This window comes from Amborella trichopoda, chromosome 11 (assembly GCF_054954075.1).
Source record: "Amborella trichopoda isolate Santa Cruz 75 chromosome 11, AtrichopodaSantaCruz75HAP2 v2.0, whole genome shotgun sequence".
Lineage (NCBI taxonomy): Eukaryota > Viridiplantae > Streptophyta > Magnoliopsida > Amborellales > Amborellaceae > Amborella > Amborella trichopoda.
In genome coordinates this window covers 10264908-10287027 of record NC_142346.1, presented here as the reverse complement: position 1 = coordinate 10287027, position 22120 = coordinate 10264908, and the positions used below count along the sequence as shown (strand labels likewise).

The 22120-nt window shown below is 41.8% G+C and overlaps 1 protein-coding gene and 1 long non-coding RNA gene across 4 annotated transcripts; both read right to left on the bottom strand.

The window, feature by feature from the left end:
* Positions 1 to 9376: 9376 nt before the first annotated feature.
* Positions 9377 to 21862, bottom strand: LOC148779736 (uncharacterized). Of its 3 annotated transcripts, XR_016044232.1 has the most exons (3): positions 21659 to 21777; positions 11228 to 11306; positions 9377 to 9599 (listed from the first exon to the last, which is right to left on the bottom strand). It is a non-coding gene; the product is annotated as an uncharacterized LOC148779736 (long non-coding RNA). The 3 variants fall into 3 exon arrangements; XR_016044231.1 differs by lacking the exon at positions 11228 to 11306 and having other exon boundaries at positions 21659 to 21862; XR_016044230.1 differs by lacking the exons at positions 9377 to 9599; positions 11228 to 11306 and adding an exon at positions 17890 to 18339 and having other exon boundaries at positions 21659 to 21794.
* Positions 20063 to 21664, bottom strand: EMB3114 (Mitochondrial transcription termination factor family protein). Its single transcript, XM_006854639.4, has one exon. It carries the CDS (start codon positions 21229 to 21231, stop codon positions 20131 to 20133), a length of 1101 nt encoding a protein of 366 aa, XP_006854701.1. The 5' UTR covers positions 21232 to 21664; the 3' UTR covers positions 20063 to 20130.
* Positions 21863 to 22120: the final 258 nt, after the last annotated feature.

The window sequence follows — 22120 nt, the reverse complement described above, 5'->3', positions numbered from 1 at the left end:
AGGAGGAGGGGACTTACTATCAGCATGCATTATAATATTAGGGCACAAAGGTTGATGTATCCTTTATAAAAAAAAGTATACGATAAACTATTTATCTTACAATTAATCTTCATTATTGGATGTGAAATTAAATTGCTGCATTTATTCATTGATCAAGCTCAACTTTTGAAAGATTTTTCTCGAACTTTGTAATACAACCATATTATCGATTTCTCCTCGAATAGTTATAAGTAATTGTGACTTCCTTATATCAAATGTAAATGGTCTCATTGTATACAATAATCCCATCATTTGTGGCTCATGTGGATGCCCATCACAACATGTTTTAGCCATGTTGGGTAGTGTGTTAGGTGATGGCCAGTTTGTGCTTTGGGTGGTTTATTTGACTACTGATTTTTGGAAGTGTTACCAATGAAAATGGAGCCTAAGACGTTATGTTGAGGCACCTGTACCGTAAACCACCAATGCCCCGATCAAATTCCTTTTAACTGCCACTTTAGGAGCTTGTTTAGGTGCAGTTGAAATCATAGAATGTCGCTGCTTTGTGAGTGAGAATGTACATATTGTGTTATGAGGGTTCAGGTTTTGCCTCAAATCTAGATCAACAAAAAGATTCCAAGAGAGGACATTTTAGGGAAAAAAAAACAAAAAGTGAGAAGTGGAGTCTTTTTTTTTTTTTTTTTTGGGTAAGTTAGTGAGGGACCGATTTTCATTAATAAATAAATATGCAAAGTACAACTCATAATCTTACAGCCCCAATATAGGGAATTTGTGCAACATCACAAGTAAGGAAGAAGAATAAAATATGTTGGTCCTGCTCACCAAGTGGTGGCATCAGAAAAACAATCGTGGCTTTCTAGACGAAAAATGGAGTGGAGAAAGAAATATGAGTTCCCTTAAAATTAGAGCCACTTTATACTCAAATGAGAACCTTGTGAGTCCAGAATTTGGGCGGTGGATCTGACTAAAACTCTTCGACCTTTTTCCACGAACCTAATTCAAGTGTGCAAGAGGAATTGTAAAAATGTCTTAAAGGTGGGTTTTGGGCCCCCACAAGAGGAAACGTTGGGTTGGGTGGATTGGGCATTGAAAATTCTTTGAAGGTCCAGATCCGCACGGATTATAAGCATTGGCATAAAAATCTTTAATGTAATGCATGTCTAAACCATGACCAATAATATTCAAGAACTAGTGGGCATAGTGATAGCCAAACCTTCTCCAATATGAAAATGGCTCCCACCCCTCCCTCTCTCTTTCTCTTACCTCTCGCCCCTCTTCTTCTCTTCTCCGCCCTCCTTCCATCATATCAATCTCCTCCTCTTCTTAACTTTTCTTCAGTTCAGATCCTCTCTAGTGGGGGTCTTCTATCCCCAGAGAGATGATTCCAAGGGCATCAAGAAATGGAGCAGGACCTTATGGAAGGAACTTGGCCTGGCTTGTAGGCAACTCTCTAACGGTTCCTACCTCTTCTCCTTCCCATCTGTTGATGTCGCTTCTTCTATCCTCGACAACTCTTCTGTGAGCTACTTTCACGGGGCTGCTCTCCATCTCTCCAAATGGTCGGGGGACCCGGGTGCCTATCGTCTACAGAAAGTTTGGCTTAAAGTCTCTGCCGTTCCTCTGCCTACTTGGTGCATGGATACCTTCAAGGCCATTGCTGAGGCTTGTGGTACTGAGGCCTGTGGTACCTTTGTAGGGTGAATTGGAAGTCACTAGACAGCCTTCCCCTCGAGTCTTTGTTGATGATAATCGAGGTGCTATACCCCGGGACTATCCCCGCTTTTATTTGGCTCGAAGTGGATGGAGCCTTCCATCAGGTCTTCATCTCCTGGTCCACGGCCTACCCTCTGTCCAACTGCATAGTTCAGCATGGCAGCCTCGCTTGCTTTGCTTTGGAGCATGGTACCAACCCCCCTAACGAATGGACTCTGGTAGCAAGGAAACACTGCATTTCCTATCGAAATCGTCGGGGTTACCGTGAGGATGTCGGCAAGGCAAAAATGTTTTTACCCAATCCCCCACTGCTGCCTACCCCTCCTCCACCACCACCCCCTTCTTCAGACCCCCCATTTACAATCAGGCAACTCATCCTTGACCATGTGTCTTCCAGACGTGTCTAATGCGACAGACGCATACCACCTAACAACCTCGGTTGGGATGATGGAGCAGCCGTGAATTAATGACCCTCCCATGCAGCCCCTTTGCCCTGCTGAACCGTCATTGTCTACTCCATTTGGCTGTACCTTGTAGCTGCCCTCAATTAATGTTGGAGGAGGCGGGTTGTGCAGCTCGTTGCACCCCCCCCCCCCCCCCCCCCGTCACCTTCCTCGACAGCCCCCCATCACTTCCCTTGGTAGCTGAGCCGTTGCCTAAGGTAAACCCTCTACCTGTTCGCAAACCACCATCCCTCTCTGTACCTTGTAGCTGCCCTCAATTAATGTTGGAGGAGGAGGGTTGTGCAGCTCGTTGCACCCCCCCGTCACCTTCCTTGACAGCCCCCCATCACTTCCCTTGGTAGCTGAGCCGTTGCCTAAGGTAAACCCTCTAGCTGTTCGCAAACCACCATCCCTCTGTGTGTGTGTATATATATATATATATACATATATATATATATATATATATATATATATATATATATATATATATATATATATATCTACTTCCCGCCCCTCTTCACCTATTTCTTGCTCTCCATTCCTTTGTGCTCCACTCTCTTCTGTCTCTCCCTCGCTTCATTTACCTTGTCCTGAGCAAGATCTATGCCCCACCCACATCCCTCCCAACATGAACGCTTGTTTCTTTGCCACCCCTCTCTCGGCACCTCCGGTCATTATCAACATCCCTGAGGACCCTATTGACCATATTCTGGTTTCGCTCTTGGCTGGCTTCATCCGTCCAACCCTAACCCTTATGCCTCCCCTGTCACAACCCCGCCCCCTGACCCCCACTGGAGGGTGAAAGAGTGCGGGATCGCGACCGGAGGTCGCGTACGTCACTCAGGTGGGAGTTGCATCAACATGTATTAAAAACGTGAAATCAAAGCAAACCACAACAAGAAGATAAAACTCATCCATCGAGCAACATGAAATTGAATGAATTTAAACCATTAATTTCATTCATCTCCAAAAGTCTTTACAATAAGGTTTAAGGCTTACAAGTTTAACATTCATCTCAAAATATTACATTAAAAAGAATAATAAGTGGCAAAGCCACCTGGCACCTACAAAGCCAAGAAGAAAATCCTGAACCGGTTTGAACTCCGAACACCCGCTATCACCAGTCCGCTGCTCGCCACAAGCGATCAGGCACTAATGCTCTACACAGATGACATAAGCAGAGTGAGCAATAAGCTCAGTAAGTAGACTACTTATGTACCATTCAAATGGCAGTGGTTTGGAAGTAAATGGACACATTTTGGTCACTCGAACTCCGTGACATCAGATACATCGATATTGTGTTTTTACTAAAACTATCCACAATGACCTACTGGTATATTTCAAACTTTAACTGTACATACATGAATAATCAGAACAAGATGGAAACATGAACATTGAAATAGACTCAGAAATATTTCCAACGGCTGTGGTTTAACATCATTTGGACTTCCATTGCTTAGTCAAACTCTCAGATCAACAGAAGTAATATTTTTGGAAATTATCACAGTCTACTAACAGTGACATATATAAATAAAACAAAGCATATCTTCAAAACTATTAAGAATCTCAACTAGTCATAAACATCAAACTCAAAATAGACTCATAGGCCTTTCTAATAGTGGCAATTCGAAGTTAATCAGATATCATTTGTTCAGTCAGAATCTTATCACAACAGCAGGTAAAATCCCTGGAAAATCACAGTGCAAGCATGACATGTTCCAAAAACTATTCCATAACTTCAAATCCATCCAAGATAACAACTTGACACCAACTCTAGCTTAAACTAGACTCACAAGAGCATTAGCCCACAAATTTTCAAGCTCAACAAAAATGATAACAGTGCCTAACAATTCATACAAAGAAGGCCAAATTTCTAGAAAGACAGAGCACAAATATATGCATGTTATCTTATTCTTTTACCCAATTTCTATACAACGTCGTGTCTCATCTCATGCTTAAACTCGAGCTTCATTCATGGCTAAATCATGCTTCATACATACTTAATTCATGCTTCATACAACTTGATGCAAGGGGTAGAAATCCACTTACCTAAACAACAATTGTGCCTTCTCCAATCTTCCTGTCACAGGTCTCACCCACCCAACAAAGGCTGCCCTCCAAAGCTATTTCTCCAAACTTCCTTTTAGAGAGAGAAGAGATGAGGGAAAAGTGAGTGACGTGGGTGAGAGAGGAGGCTTAAGTACTCATGAGGGTGGGGTGGCTGTCCAAGTGGCGTCAAGAGGTAATAAAATCTGGACAAGTGGCTCCCACATCAGCATGCATTCTACAAGTGGCACTTACAACCCATGCAACTAGACAAGTGGCGAACACTAACCATGCATGGCAATGCCGCAGCCAGCGCTACCTACATGGTAATGGCCCTTGTTCACTAGCGGCGTTGCGCTCTCGCTGCAACGCGCACACTACCGCGCTCTCTTCTACCGCCTCGTGCGCACAATCGCCGTGCTTACTTCTGCCGCGCACTTACTTCCAGAAAAGTATGGGTCCTTACATCATCCTCCCTTTAAAAAAATTTTGTCATCAAAATCGTCAATCGAACAAATGGGGGTATATAGCTCGGATTTCATCTTCTCGCTCCCACGTTGATTCGTATCACGAATGATACTGCTACAAAACCCGGACTAGGGGAATCTCTTTGTTACGCAAAACTTGAACCCTTTTGTCCAGAATCTCAATTGGTTACTCAATATAAGTTAAGTCTTTTTTGATTGGTATTGGTTCATACTTCAGGATGTGGGACAGATCGGGCTAATACTTTCTCAACAGCGAAATATGGAAGACATCATGAATATTAGCCAACTCGGGTGGTAATGTCAGCCGATATGCCACGACTCCAATTCTCTCTAATATCTCAAAGGGTCTGATGAATCGCGGACTTAGCTTCCATTTCTTGCCGAACCTCATAATTCCCTTTATTGGTGATACTTTCAAAAAGACCCGATTACCTACTTCAAATTCAAGGTCCCTTCGACCATTATCAGCATAACTCTTCTGTCGATTCTGAGCAGTTGTAAGCCTTTCTCGAATTAGTGCGATCTTTTCTGATGTTACTTGAACAATTTTTGGACCTAACAGTCTCCTTTCGCTGACTGCTTCCCAACATATTGGTGATTTACATTTTCTCCCATACAGGGCCTCAAAAGGTGTCATTTGATTACTGGCATGGAAACTGTTGTTATATGCAAATTCTATCGAGGTAAGTGATCATCCTATTTTCATTTAAAGTCTGCAACACAGACCCTTAACATATCTTATAAGGTCTGAATGGTCCTTTCTGATTGTCCATAGGTCTGGGGGTGAAAAGTAGTACTAAAAGTAAGTCTCGACGCCAAGGCTGTTTGCAGACTGTTCCAAAACCTCTAAGTAAATCTAGAGTCCCTATCAGACACAATACTAATAGGTACTCCATGCCGCCTTACTATTTCTTTGACATACAAGTGAGCTAGTTTATTCAGGGTATAGGTAGTGCGGACTGGTAAGAAATGTGCAGCCTTAGTTAATCGATCCACAATAACCCAAACATTGTCATGTCCAGTGTCTGATCTTGGCAACCCAAATACAAAGTCCATAGTGATGTGCTCCTACTTCCATTCAGGCACAAACAAGGGTTGCAACAGCCCGACATGTCTCTAGTGCTTAGCCTTTACTTGCTGATAGGCCAAACATTTAGAAACAAATTGTGCCACCTCCCTCTTTCATATTATTTCACCAGAAAGTCTTCTTTAAATCCTGATGCATTTTTGTGCTTCCTGGGTATATAGTATAATGGGAGTGGTGTGCCTCTTCTAAAATGACCCTCTGGATATTCCCATCATTTGGGACACATACCCATTCTCTAATCTTAACAAGTCATCGTTGTCAATAGAAAAATCCTCCTTTCTTCCCTGCTTTAATTCTTTCAGGATTGTCATAAGCTGGGGGTCTGTCTTTTTATACTACCCGAATTTGTTGAAAGAGCTAAGGTTCCACTCTTATACCCGCAATTATTCCTGCCCCAGAACTAGAGGGTAAAGTCGGGCGCCACTCTACTGCATCTTCTAACAGTTTCATCTCTCGGGCCATCAGATGGGTTACTGATATCAAGGGTTTCCGACTTAAAGCGTCGGCAACTACATTTGTCTTGCCCGGTTGGTAATTGATGGTGCAGTCATAGTCATTTAGTTGGTTCATCCATCTTCTTTGTCTCATATTCAACTCCTTTTGAGAAAATAAATACTTGAGGCTCTTATGCTCTGTGAATATCTTAAACTGGGCTCCATAGAGATGATGTCTCCAAACCTTTAAAGCAAAGACTACGCCTGCGAGCTCTAAGTTATGAGTTGGGTAATTTTGCTCATGCAGCTTTAATTGTCTAGAGGTATAGGTTATAAGTTTCCCGTGTTGCATTAACACACACCCCAGTTCCTTACGGGAAGCATCAGTGTAGACCACAAAGCCTGTGTTTCCTTCGGGCAAGGTTAGTATTGGGGTCGTAGTCAATCTCTTCTTTCATTCTTGAAAACTCTTCTCACAGTCATCTGACCATATAAATTCCACTTCCTTTTGGGTTAAGTGAGTCAAGGGAAGCACTATCTTCGAGAAGCCTTCTAAAACTCCTATAGTATCCCAGCAAACCCAGAAAACTACGGACTTCCGTTACATTCGTTGCCTTCCCCATTTTAGTACTACCTTAATCTTACAAGGGTCAACTGCGACCCCATCATTCGAAACAACGGGCCCAAGGAAGGCCACGCTTGGAAGCCAAAATTCACTTTTCCCCAACTTAGCATATAACTTTTCTGTCTTCAGGATCTGAAGAACCATCCTCAACTGCCGTTCATGCTCTTCTCGATTCCTAAGTACACCAGGATGTCATCTATAAAGACTATTACAAAGTCATCTAAGAAGGGTCTAAAAACCATATTCATCATCCATAAAAACGGTTGGGGCATTAGTTAGTCCAAACGGCATTACTAAAAACTCGTAATGACCATAACGAGTCTTGAATGCAGTCTTAGGGACATCTTCTTCCTTGACTTGCAGCTGATGATAACCTGACCGAAGGTCAATCTTGGAAAAAACTTGGGCCCCTTGGAGTTGGTCAAAGAGATCATCAATTCTTGACAAGGGGTACCTATTCATTACAGTGACTTGGTTCAGCTGCCGATGATCTATACATAACCTCAAAGACCCATCCTTCTTTTTAACAAACAGGATAGGTGCACCCCAGGGAGATACACTAGGCCGAATGAAACCCTTCTCCAGTAACTCCTGTAATTGTTCTTTCAATTCCTTTAGTTCAGCTGGGGCCATCCTATAAGGGGATTTAGAGATGGGGGCAGTGCTAAGGACCACATCGATTTCAAATTCTATTTTTCTAATTGGAGGCAGAGAGGTTAACTCTTCAGGAAAGACCTCTGGATAATCTCTTACCACCAGTATTTCTTCTAACTTAGACCGGTTATCCCGATTTTCCACTACGTAAGCTAGATACTCAACACATCTTTTAGCCAGTATTCGGGAAGCCCGAATAGCCAAAATAAAATGCAGAGGGGAAACATCTTTGACACTAATAAAGTTTAACTCAGGCTGGTTTGAACATCTTAAGGTTACAGTCTTATCATGACAATCCGCAGTAGCATGGTGAGTGGATAGCCAATCCATGCCCAGAATAACGTCAAAGTCTTGGATATCTAACAATATCAAATCTATAGGTAGTACACACCCTTCAAGCAAAACCCCACAATGTTTATAAACAGTATCGGTTTCTATATATTCCCTCATAGGTGTGCATATTACCAATGTCCAATCAAGCAAAGAAGGCCTAACATTTATGTGGCATGCAAAGTGGGGTGCAACAAAAGAGTGTGTAGATCTAGGATCAACCAGAATTTAGCTTCAATGCCATAAGTGGAGAGCGCACTTTTGATAATTGAAGTTGATGCCTTGGCCTCCTGCTCGGTAAGAGCAAACACCCGACCTTGAGTCTTTGGTCAGTTCTTTGGTTCCTTGACTGGGCAATCTCTAATCTGGTGGCTTGGCTTGCCACACCTAAAGCACACCCCGGTCTTCCTCCGGCAATCAGCCGCCAAGTGATTATCTTTCCCACAGTGTGGGCAAGTTGAGAGAAGACTCTCTCTTACATCGCTCGGCAATGTTCTTTGAATCTTCTTGCCTCTCTGATCCCCCCCCTAAAGTTCCTCTTCGGTGGTGGTTGAGCTTTTCTCCCCAAGTTTCCAAACTGGGCTGGTCTCATCTTCCAGTTTTCCCCAACCTGGGACTCTTCGCAGTCCCTCTCGATTTTCCTGGCTAAATCCATCAAAAGGGGGAAAACCTTCAGATTCGCTGATATCACCTTCCCCCTTATTTTTGACCTAAGACCCCTCTCAAACTTACTTTTCGTGCCTCAGTATTGATGATATGTGGCTCATACCTCGACAACTCAACAAATTTGGCTGCATACTGTTCCACAGTTAGATTTTCCTGTTGCAGCTCGATGAATTCTACTTCCTTTCTTTCCCACACAGAATCAGAAAAGTACTTCTCTTTTTAAAGCTTCAAGAAAATTTCCCCAATTTGCTTTTGTCCCAGATTCCTTCCAACACTGCTTCACTGAGCCCCACCAGTGCTCAGCATCCCCTTCAAGCATCAAAGTGCCTAGCCTTACTTTCTACTCATCAGTACAGTTTAAAACTTTGAATATCTTCTCACTTGTCTTCTCCATCTCTCAGCCTTTTCTACTCCCCCAAGCTTTATGAAGGTTGGAGGAGCCAACCTCCTAAACTTCTCTATCAAGCTACTATCATTCGAGTCAAGGGCAGGGGTAGATGGGGCTAGCATAGCTTCCTTCATCGTCTGTGTCATGGCCCCTAAAGTCCTAACAAACTGTCCGAGGGCATCAGTGTTTTCGTTGCTGAAGGTTGCATTATTAGCCCGTGTCCTCGGCATCTTCAACCTAAGACACAAACACTCAGTTACTAATCTACCCAAAACTATTCTAAAGACACTTCTAACTTCCGAGGCCAAACCTGGCTACTCATACCATAACTGTCATGACCCCACCCCCCGACCCCACCGAAAGGCAACAAAGTGCAGGATCGCGATCGGAGGTCGTGTACGTCACTCAGGTGGGAGTGTCATCAATACGTATTAAAAGTGTTAAATCAAAGCAAACCACGATAAGAAGATAAAACTCATCCATCAAGCGACATTAAACTCAATAAATTTAAACCATTAACTTCATTGATCTCCAAAAGTCTTTACAATAAGGTTTGAGGCTTACAAGCCTAACATTCATCTCAAAATATTACAACAAAAAGAAAAATACGTGGCAAAGCCACCTAGCACCTACAAAGCCAAGAAGAAAATCCTGATCCAGGTTGAACTCCAAACACCTGCTATCACGGGTCCGATGCTTGCTACACGCGATCAGGCACTAATGCTCTACACAGACGAAATAAACGGAGTGAGCAATAAGCTTAATGAGTATATCATTGCCCTTACATTCCTGACTATCAGTAAATATATAATAACATGTCCATGGTTTGTCAGAAATCACATTTGTCTCATAGAGTATGGTCACACAACATAGTATATATGAATGCCGCATAAAGATGGTAAGATTCAATTAACAAAGCATTTCTTGTTCTCAAGACGACATCAACATTTGTAAATAGTACAGATACAGTCAGATGTTCATACATAATACCGAATTCGAATAAGCAGAACAGACGAATTCAAATAAGAAGAACAGAACAAGTTACTCCCGAAGTAGAAGTCACATCGATCGGGTCAAGCTAACCCGAAAACTTAGGACTACCCTCATTCAGGAGGGAGGATACTAACAAGTGGAGGTCCCACTCCATAATATCCTCACTCACACACACATCCTCAACGCGCTTTGGGGTTTTCGATATGTTGAGGCTTTGCAAGACACGACCCTCTCTTGTGCCGTCACGCGAGAGGGTGTTACACTACCATTGGAGGACCCAATGCGTAGTGCCCATGACAATTTGGGGGGCGCGACCCTCCCAGTTAATTACAGTTACATCTCGAATCCATTCCTATCATAGGAGTCGAGGTACAATATACGCTACTACCAATGGAGGACCCATTGTGTAGCAGTCAGATATCAGTATTCATATAACAAAAACAAAAAGTCTACTACCAATGAAGGACTCATTACATAACACTCAGATATCAGTATTCATATAACAGAAACAGAAGGTCTACTACCAATGGAGGACCCATTGCGTAGCATTTAGATATCAGTAGTCATATAACAGAAACCCGATATCACAAATACAGAGTGGCGGTATCGGTATGGCATGTAACATTATTAGAGTCACAGAATCTCGATGTCGAAGTCACACACTAACAATAATAATGTTCATGTGTTACAGTTGCAAATTTTAAGCCGTGACATCTAGTTAAAAATAGGGTCATAACTTTCAATTCACTGGAAATTTAAAGATAGTTCCATAATCAATTTTGTGCTAGACACAACCATCTTTCAAATATGAGTAGTTTGAAAGCAATTGAACCTTGTTTGACCCCTCAAAAGTATAAAATAATAGAGACATTAAATTTGAAATCTATTGTGCAGTGAAGGCAGTGACATGTCTTTAAAACTTAGCCCATAACTCGAAATCAAGAAGAGGTTTCAAAAAGTGCTCAACATGTGAAATGAAGCTTACTTATATACCGTTCAAATGGCAGTGGTTTGGAAGTAAATGGACACATTTTGGTTAGTCGAACTCCGAGACATCAGATACATCGATTATGTCTTTTTACTAAAAATGTCAACAGTGACCTACTGGCATATTTCGAACTATAACTTTACATATACGAAAAAACATAACAAGATGAAAACATGAATATTGAAATAGACTTAGAAATATTTCCAATGGTTGTGGTTTAGCGTCTAAACTCTCAGTTCAACAGAAGTAATATTTCTGTAAATTATCACAGTCTGCTAACAGTGACATATATGCACAAAACAAAGCATATCTTCCAAACTATCAAGAATCTCAACTAGTCATAAACACCAAACTCAAAATAAACTCATGGACCTTGCCAATTGTGGTAATTTGAAGTCAATTGGATATCATTTGCTCAGTCAGAATCTCATCACAACAGCAGGTAAAATCCCTGGAAAATCACAGTGCAAGCATGGCATGTGCCAAAAATTATTCCATTAGTTCAAATCCATCCAAGATAACAACATGAAACCAACTCTAGCTTAAACTAGACTCACAAGAGCATCAGTCCACAAATTTTCAAGCTCAACAGAAATGATAACAGTGCCTAACAATTCATACAAAGAAGGTCAAATTTCTTGAAAAACAGAGCACAAATAATTCATGCTATCTTGTTCTTTTACCCAATTTTTATACAACCTCATGTCTCGTCTCATGCTTAAACTCAAACTTCATTCATGGCTAAATCATGCTTCATACAACTTGATGCAAGGGATAGAAATCCACTTACCTAAACAACAATGGTGCCTTCTCCAATCTTCCTATCACAGCTCTCACCCACCCAACAAAGGCTGCCCTCCAAAGCTATTTCTCCAAACTTCCTTAAAGAGAGAGAAGAGATGAGGGAAGAGTGAGTGACGTGGGTGAGAGACGAGGCTTAAGTACTCATGAGGGTGGGGTGGCTGTCCAAGTGTCGTCAAGAGGCAATAAACTATGGACAAGTGGCTCCCACATCAACATGCATTCTACAAGTGGCACTTACAACCCATGCAAACAAGTGGCGAACACTAACCATGCATGGTAGTGTCGCAGCCGGCATTGTGCAGCCGACGCTACGCGCACGGTGATGCCCCTTGTTCACTAGTGCCGTTGCGCTCTCGCTGTCGCGCCCACACTGTTACCCTCTTTTCTGCCGTCGTGCGTGCACTATCGTCGCGTGCTCACTTCCGCCTCTCGCTTACTTCTGTTGCGCTTACTTCAGGAAAAGTCTGGGTCCTTATATCCCCCCACCTTGGCCTCTCCTCTACCTCCCACCACTTGTTTCCCCTCCCCCTCCCCTAATCTTCTGGGGCCCCCCACTTTCTTGCTGCCTGATCAGGCGCCGCCTCTCCAGGATGACATTCCCTTTTCTACTCCAGCTCCTCGCTTTCCCGTTTGCCCTTTGACCCCCGGACTCGACTCTGGTTTGAACCCTGTTCTCACGCCCACTCCTACTCCCCCTGTGGCACTAGATGAGGTCAACCCCCTCTCTCTACCCCTCACCCCTTTTCCTTCTTCCCCTCCCTTCCCCGTGGTTAACCAAGTCGATCCTGAGCCTCTTGCTACTGGTTCGAGAGACACCGACTATGCTGATCCTTACGGACTGACCTCGACAATCTTCTGGCCTACACCTGCAGATGGTTTGCATCCCCTTGGAAGGACTAATATGGGAGTGTCGGATCCCTCCAACCAGCTTGTTTCGAGTATCCCTGGAAATCAAAGGTTCCTTGGCTTCAGTGGACACTTTCGGCGACCCTAGGTCCCCCCCCCCCCCTCGGTGACTTCAAGCTTTGCAAATGGGATCGATGCTGCCTAGGGGAAGATTCTTAATGTTATGGAAGCTATGGGCTTCCCCCATTCGGGCCCTAATGGCCTTCCTTGACTTCTTCCAAGCTGAAGTTAAAACGCGCTTTCGGGTGAGCAGGAAGATCAACCGCGAGGTTCAGAATCTCCTTTTTTCTGCAAACTTCGATAGGGGCTCTTCAAGTTCTTTCTCTCTCCTCCTAAAGTTGCCCTCCTTTAGGGGTCTCTTCAAGCGTTCCCCGAGGAATGCCTCCTGCTTAAGATATTCTCTATGCATATATTACCATTGAACATCCGCGAGCTCGAAATGCCCCATAAAAAACAAGCTGTTAGAGACGCTTGTCTCAAATTCGGGCCCTCCATTATGGCTCTAACAGAAATGAAAATGCCCACCCCTACTGTGGTTCAAGTTCATTAAGTATGGGGTCGTCGCCCTTGCAATTGGCTAGCAATTCCAACTGAGGGGGCCTCGAGAGGCATTTGGTCGTCTGGGACCCCACTTCTCTTGCTCTGTCCCCTTCTTTCATAGCCAGATTTTCGGTGTCTATACTTGTTACTAGATTTCCAGATGGCCTCCCCTCGTAATTCACAGTCGTTTAAGGCCCGAACAATGATACTCTTAGACCTCTGCTCTGGAATGAGCTCAATACTGTCAGTTCCATGCCTCACCCTATCAGGTGCATAGGGAGGACTTCAACGTCATCAAATGGTCTTTCGAAAGGATTAACTCCAATAGGATCACCCCTGCAATGCTCCTCTTTTCGGACTTTGTGGCCCAAAATAACTTTCTACCAAAGCACCCTAAAAAAACAGTAGATTCATTGGTACCAAAAGTCTAGGATCAAGTGGTTGAAAGCCGAATATCTTAAGACCGGCTTCTTCCACAAGACCGCAAACTGTCGTCACAGGGACAATACTATCTCCCACCTAGCAGTGGGCAACAGGGTTCTCCACCAGCCCCTCGATATTGAGCAGGCTATTGTCACTTACTTCAAATCCCTGTTTTCACCCCCTTGGGCCTTAGACCACCCATGGGGGACCTATCCTTCCTCACCTTACTTGTTGAATCTGCCAACTGGCTGGAAAGACCTTTCTTTGAAGGAGAAAATTTGGAAGCTTTGTCGCAATTGGACTCAGACAGAGCCCCTATTCCGGATGGTTACTCAGTAGCACCCTTCAAACTCTTTTGGGAAACATTCAGAAGTGACTTCCTTGCCTTGTTCGATGAGTTTCATTATAGGGGAGTCATGCATAGGACTATGAATGCCACTTTTATAACACTGGTCTCCAAGATTGAGGGTGCCAAAGAACTTAAGGACTATCATCCCATAAGCTTAGTTAATTCCTCCTGTAAAATTCTATCCAAAGTCCTAGCCAACCGCCTAAAAACTGTTCTGCCCTTAGTCATTTCCACAACCTAGAGTGCCTTCATCAATGATAGGCATATTCTCGATGGGGCTTTAATAGCCCACGAGTGCATCCATTCCCATCATTTGGCTAAAAAATTAGGCCTCATGGACAAATTGGATTGGGAGAAAGCCTACGACCAGGTAGATTGGGTTATTTTGGATGAAACTCAACGTCGAATGGGTTTTGGGACAAGGTGGCGATCATGGATGTAGCATGCCACACCCAACCTTTTTGCTCTATCCTAGTCAACGGCTCCCCGAAAGGATACTTCCCATCTGCCAGGGGCCTCAGGCAAGGAGATCCACTCTCCCCTTTCTTATTTTCCATTGTGGCAGAAGTATTTAGCCAGTCAGCAGGCCTGCTAGAAGGTTTCTCTTTTGGGAACCATGGTCCCTCGGTTTCACACCTACAATACGCAGATGATTCATAGGTCTTTTGCGATGCCACACCGGAACAGGCAGAAACTCTTTTCTTGTTCTTTAGGTGTTTTGAATTCGTGACTGGCTTTAAGGTCAATTTCAATAAATCCAAGATGATGGGGATAGCCATTGATCTATCTACTCTGAGGTCCTACGCTGATAGCTGGGGTTGCGGGGCAGATAACCTCCTCCAATTACTTAGGACTTCCCATCTGCATAGGAAAACCTAAGAAACTGGAATGGTCACACATCGTTGATAAAGTTGAACACAAACTGACTGATTGGAAAGGCCGTTTCCTATCTCCCAGGGGGAGGGGAGCAACTACGCTGAGCGGGCAGATGAGGATGTTCCCTGTTAGGTAGCAGAGTAAGGAAGGCAAGAAAGGGCAGGAGTAGAGCCAGTCTCAAGATTGATTGATCCAATAAATAAGGATTGGATATACTAAAATAGAAAAGAAGATTTAAACTTTCTTTATTTTAAAGATTTGACGGGAATAGATCTAGGAAAGGGAGGATAAGGCTCGAACTAATCTCGGTGGATCAAAGAGATTGATGACTCAAATATCTCATCCCACAAGTGTCTTTAGATCGACGGTCAAGATTTGACCCTACGAATTGGGGCAAACCCCCACCTCATAAAATCTCTACACATGTTTTTTCTTCTCTCTCTAAGGGTTTATCTTTGTTTCTCAAAGACCTCTCTATAGATGGTACGCCCTACCTAGGGCTTCAAGATCTCTCCCAAGTTTTTTTAAGGGGGCACGCTCCAATTAAAATCTCTTTCAAGCCAAGGAGGGCACACCTAAGTCATCTCTCTCTCGTTTCTAGGTAACACACCCAAGCTAAGGTTAGCTTGTGGTGGTTTGATTTCTAGGTAACCAAGGGGAGGATGCCCTTGCTAGCAGATTTCTCCCTCTCTCTTTGATCTATCACTCATTCCTCCAAAGATCAAGTCACAGGGGCTTGAGCAAAAGACTAAAGCATTGAGGCCTTAGGTAGTTGGATTTAGATCAAGATCCATATGCCATTAAGAGGGTTTTCCATATGTAGGAGAATTAAGAGACCGATCATAGATCTTGAGCCTCATCAAAAAGAAAAGACTCGGTGTGGGGTACACTAAACCCGGTTGAGATTATCTCCGATAATTTTATATCTTTAAATATTTATTTGTGATTTGATCTTCTCTTCCCATAAAATAATGAGTTAATGTTTTGATTTAAAGAATTGTATTTAATAGTGGTAGCAAGTGATAACCGTATTTATTTCAATTTATTTATTTGTTTTAAAAGTTATTTGTTTTAAAAGTTATTTGTTTGTAATTGGCATTGTGAGTGGTCTTACCAATGTAAGAATAAGAAAATAATTTTTTTTTTTAATTTATATATATTGTACTTGATTACGTAGACCAACTTTTAGGGAACACATATCACCTACCTGCTAAATACAATCTAAATTGATGATTCCCAATCTAGATCATCGAGTTTTAAACCCAGCCTACAATTGTAATGCAGGAAGTGCATTAAAATCGGCTAGGTCACCGTCCTTTCTCAAACAGGTACAGGGAATTAGATTAATTGCCTCATTCACAATTCTTAAATTCATCCTATGTCAAGGTTGCCAAGAGGCAATACAAGCCCATCCTTTGTGTTGGTCTTTCTCTTTCTCCTATTCCCTCCTCTCCTCTCCTCTTTCTTTCTCTCTCCTTGAACTCAAACAGAGTAATGAAGAAATTTTATCTGTTTTCCCCTAGTCCCTTCTCTGCTCTCTCTCTCTCTCTCCTAAGGCTAAGCTCTCTCCACTCTTCTCACCTCGGTAATCTATATCCTTCGTCCCCTCGCCTTTCACTCTCTCCTCTCTTTTCCTCTAGTTTCTATTCGCACAATCCTTTGTTCTATGTGATCGTAATCTTTTTAGGGTAACCTTTCTGCTCTTTCTCTACAGCATAAAACTTATATACTTCCCCTTATCCAATTGTCCATTCTGAATGGAGGGCTAAGATTGCCCCCAATCACAATATCATATCTCTATACTATTTTATTTTTAATTTTTTTTCTATAAACTACTTTGACACCAAATTTGAACATCCGATCCTTTATTAAACTCGAACTAACGAAAAATATTAAAAATATATTTCTAATGAAATATAATAACCAAAATACCCCTGAAAGTTTCAAGGGGTATTTTGGTCATTATATTTTATCGAAAAATTATTTTTAATATTTTTTATAGGTGCGCCCCCATGAAAAGATGGCATGTACCAAATTTCATATTCAGACAATTTGTATAAAAATAATCTAAAAATAAAATACTTTGAAACATCAGATCTAAGATCAAACGGTGAGTGGTTTTCTTGATCAAAATTGGATGGCTTGATGGTAGAAGCATAGATCTTCTATATTATAAGAGAAGCATAAAAACCTTTGCCGAACCCATCTTTTTATAGCACCCCATTTGTTTACCGAGCTTAGGGTTTTGTGATTCACTACATTTGTTTACCGAGCTTAGGGTTTTGTGATTCACTGCATTTGTTTACCGAGCTTAGGGTTTTATGATTCACTACATTTGTGAAAGTTTTTGTTATTGTATTTATTTGTTGTATTTTACTTACATTGTCACTTTCTTTAAAAAAAAAACAAGGACAGACAAACCCACGTATTCAAAGTTCCAGCGGTTTTCTCTTCCATTTTTGTCATGTAGGCCTTTTAAATTGATTTCTTTTCACTTCCCAAAATGAAGCTCAGATTAATGTTTTTCGTCATTGGAATCAGTCCGATACAAATGTTCATATCCATGGATTCACAGGTAGTTTTCAAATTAGGATAAAACCACTAACTCTATTGTGATCTTGTCAGAAAAAAAGAAGAAGAAAAAGTACATCCACTAACTCTATACCCAGATTAAACTTGGCAAATCACGTATCAATATGAAAAATGAATCTTGAGTCGCAATTAGGAAATTGAATCAATTTTGGAAGAATTTCGGTCCTAATTAGTGTTTGATTACACAAACTGGCTGCGGAAACTGGTTATGGGCTCGGTAACCCGAACCAGGCCGAGCAACTGGCCCAAGTCCAGCACCACCTAGGCAGAATTTTTGCTAAAACTGCAAAAAGTTCCCAAAAAAAAGAATAAAAAAATATGCGTTTAAAGTAGATTAAAGAAAAACTATCTACATGAGGTTAAAAAAAATAGTAAACAAATAGATTTTAAAAAATCAATTTGTGACTGGAGTTATTTTTGAAATAATCCCAAAAAGATGGGAAAATATAAAAAGTAAATATTCATCACCAAAATACTTTTCAATGCTTGCCAAAATGATGTAACACAAAAAAAAAAAAAACATGTCATGAATAGATTTCTTTCATTTTTTTTTGAATTTTTTATTATTTTTTTTAATATCCTTGATTTTGGGGACACCCAACCCGGGGATACTTGAGCTCGCTAGGGTGGCAAGCCTAAGTTACTCGACAAGTCTGAGCAGACTCGCCCGATTAGTCGAACACTGGTCCTAATGAACCTCAAACAATGTTATAATTCCCTAACTCATCAAAGGAATCCCATCTTGCTCGCAGTCTTACTCCATTCTTAATAGCTTGACAATTGAAGCTCGCCTACTTTAACTTTGAAACTCCATGGAAAACATAACGTATTCTGCATTTCCTTTCCAACAAATACACCACCTTCTTTCAAGTAATCATCCATTGTATGTAATAAATTTTGTGTCGATCCAACCATGCCTTCACCCTAGCTCGCATTGCTCCCTCTGCTTAATTCTCCTTTTCTTTTATGTTGACTGAGAGACCTCTCTATTAATCTGAAACAACCATCCTTTATAATGGTAAGTTAGGCATGTCACTATTGAAGCATATTATGGCACAACTCAATCAAGCCAACCCCAAATAATCATACAATCTTGGCTGCTGAGAATCAAATCTGATAGCCCACCTAAACAAAAATAAAGACTTAAATCTCATATATGCGTGAGAATAAGTTAGTTAAGGTGACAATGGAGCTTGGCCTGGCTGGCCCCTACAGGCCCAGCCCAGCTCTCAGCCCAGAATGGGCCACAGGTCCCTGCCCAGCTCTCAGCCCAGACTGGGCCACAGGTCCTGCCATTTGCCCAAACCTATGCATGAGCTAGTTAGCCTGGCCTGTGCCCATCAGTGGTTAGGTCAGGCCAGTTTGGGCAACTAGATAGTGAAGTTTTTTTTATTTTTTTTAAAAAAGACAAGGCTGGGATGCACTGGGCTACAACCCCTGAATTACGCAGAGATGCCCAAGGGCCGGACCTAGGCGCCTTGTCCAGGCTCGGAGTAGCCAGGGCCTGGGCTGGGGCTGGGCCTAGGCTGCCCATTGCCATCCTACTAGTTGCAAAAGAGCAACCATGGGCAACACTTGGAGTGCCACTTACACAAGAAAATGATAAAGACAACCTTATCGATGACTAAATGGGAGCAGCCTTTCATTCGGCAGACATCAAGAAACAATTGACAACAGTCAAACAGAGCTATGAAGTAAAGAAGCCTAAATTTTTTAAGTTTATAGCTTGGACGGCAGCCATAGATTTTTTATATCTTCATTGCCAGCATAGAAGTTCTAGAAAACCATACCAGCTTGGCCCAAGAGTATCACACTAGAAATCGTCTCAAGAATGATAAAAGGGGGAGCAAATTCATGGCCCAATCACTGTCACGGCTCTTACGCTTTATGGAAATCACATGTTTCCTTGCCTTTCTGATACTATCCATGGAGCATTGCCCCACTTTTCAGTAAACTAATCCATAGGCATGATAGAGAAAGAGATTGCCTTTTCACATATGACAAAGCAACCCACAAGTAGAAACATCCTTCCCTTTTAATGCCCCCTTTTCAGAAAACAGACTAACAAAGGGTAAACCTTATAACATGACATATTGGTCTTGTCGGGAAAGGGTCTGGGTCGTGGTGGTAGTACCCCCATACCTAGTTACCACATTTTGGTTTTCAATCCCACAGCCACCACTCACTGACACCTTCAAAAAAAGCTAACTCGTAATCAATTTGAAAAAAACGGGTAGGGGCCTGTCTTCCCCACTGAACTACCCAAAAACAAAACATATTGGTCCAGTTTTGGTATGTGTGCATGAGTGTGTGTGAGAGAGAGAGATCCCATGATTCCCATCAGTAAACATTGATATTGTAACGACAAAGATGCCCTTGAAAGTTGGAGGACTTAGTCATCAAAACAGAAAAGGTCATCTCGAGCCATATCCACAAGGTTTCATTGAGGCATATACCCATTTTGCCTGGTGCTAAATCATTCTTCTAGTAATTTATTTCATCAATTAAAGGGCTCAAATTAAATAATCCCTCAAAAGACCGAAGAGCACATCTTTTATTATCAAACATGTCATTTAACATCTGTTCTCTCAAACTCTCGAATTGATTAAACTATCTGGCATCCTAAACATATTATTTACACTCAAGAAATGGACACTTTGATCAAAACATACTGTAACGAATATGTATATTTGAGAAATAGCAACCCACGAACAGAATAGTCCTCAAAATATATCACCTCAATTAAAAGCATCAATATTAACAAAATGGATAGATGAATGACTAATCAAACGCATTGCAACATTTTAGTATTTTCCTTACATACAATTGAATTGGGAGAAATGTCCACATTCTCAGTGAACCCACTACTCCACAAAGGGGAGCCTTTCAATGGTTGACTAGAACCAATGCACACCTCTATTCTACGATGAAATTGACTATCATTTGGCTTCAATATAACAGGAAGAGGAAGATATATATGATTCTCCAACAACAACATATGCCTCGGCTTTATCCTGTTTTCCAAGCTAAAGGAGAAGTATTGAGGAAACTCCTTCAATTCATCCAAATCACGGCGCATATTCTCAACAAAATAATGAAGTTTTGGCTCGAAATTGCCCTTTATGCTATAACAAAAAAGTTGGGGGTACCTCCTTACCATGACCTCAACATCTTTACGAGAAAACCCAACCTCCCGGAAGTACTGTATTCTCGGCAAAAACTTTTGTTCGACACTGCATGATAGGAGAGATGTATATTTATGAACCTCTTCAATTCCAATTGACTGAAGATAATAAAGAGTAGGTCGAAGTTGCTTCTCAACACTGCAAGCAAGCAGTCTAGGACGCCTTATAATGACCTTTCTGATATTTGAGCCCAATACATTCACCTCTCTCAATAGAAATGTGATAACAGGTAATAGGTCTTTGGAAACACTTGAAATTAATATCTCGGGGCACATGCCAAAGATCCGATCAAGGTCAGAAAGTAAAATACCTATTGATTCCAAGAACCCAACAACCGATTTCATGTCAAGTATAGATGCAGAGCTTATAGGACGGTAATCAGAGATTAAGCGCACAGTATCGACTCCTATGGATTCAAGATAAAGAACTTTCTCTCTAAGGTGAAGATGGGCATCTTGGGTAGACAGAGATACGGGCTTCTTAAGGGGTTTTTGGAGATTGTGTGTGTTGGAGAGGGAAATGGTGGTCGTTTGGGGGCGTTCAGTAGGTATTGTCAGGGGGGCTGGTGAGAGATTGTGAGGAAAGTTGGGCTTTCGAAGAGGTTGGATAGTGTTGCAGAGATGGAAAGTGTCTTCCACAGACTGTGTGCAAAATGAGAGAGTAGAATGCAACTTTGACAACATATTACATGCATCAGCCATCAAACGAGGAAATTAAAGAGAATTTCAACAAACAAGATAATGAGAACCTTAACTAGAACTAGAATCCATCGATAAAAGTTGAAATAAGCACTAGAAAGTGGTTTAAATTACTGATTTCAACATAGAACGTAGCTCCAGGATATCCCAAAAATTTGCCCAAAAAAAAACAAGGAAACCTAAAAAAGGAAGTTTTGGTTCAGGATTTCACCAAATGAATCCTAGAAAACCCCATAAACCCAGTCCAAACCATTAATCGGCACACAGTGTTGACAACAGGACATCAACACTCTCAATCAATACTAAAAACCTAAACATTATGACTGGAGAAGAACCCTAAATAGACATCCAACAAATGAAATGATCAAACAATCAACAAAAGAATACGCACGGTGGAACAGAAAATGGAGGAAGAAAACCCTAAAAATACCTTCAGCTTACACCGTTCACCAAAACACCTATTGGAGAAGCTCCATTAAAACCCTGGGAAGAGAAACGATTTTCAAAAGCCCTGCAACACCGAGGGGACAGAGCTTGTTTACAGAGAATATTTCAGTGAGAGAGACGGAGAGGATAAGTGGCAGGATGGAAATTTATATAGTGGACGTCTGGCGCCACAAATTGAAGTGCTGTGGATTTCGCAGTGCCCTCGATTGGATTTGTAGCCACGTGCGAATCCATAATACTGCGGATCATAGAAGGGTGCGGTTTTGTATAGAGCCGAGGCTCTCAACAATCGAACTGCACCTTCAAATAATGTTGAAAAATATGGTTTCAATATTGAAAATTTTTATGATAGCCTTAAAATATAAGACAGTTGTAGAGAGAACCAGAGGAACTAGCGTACCAAGTTAGTGAATGCCTTGTGGGCTTACTGAACAGCTTCCCAAAG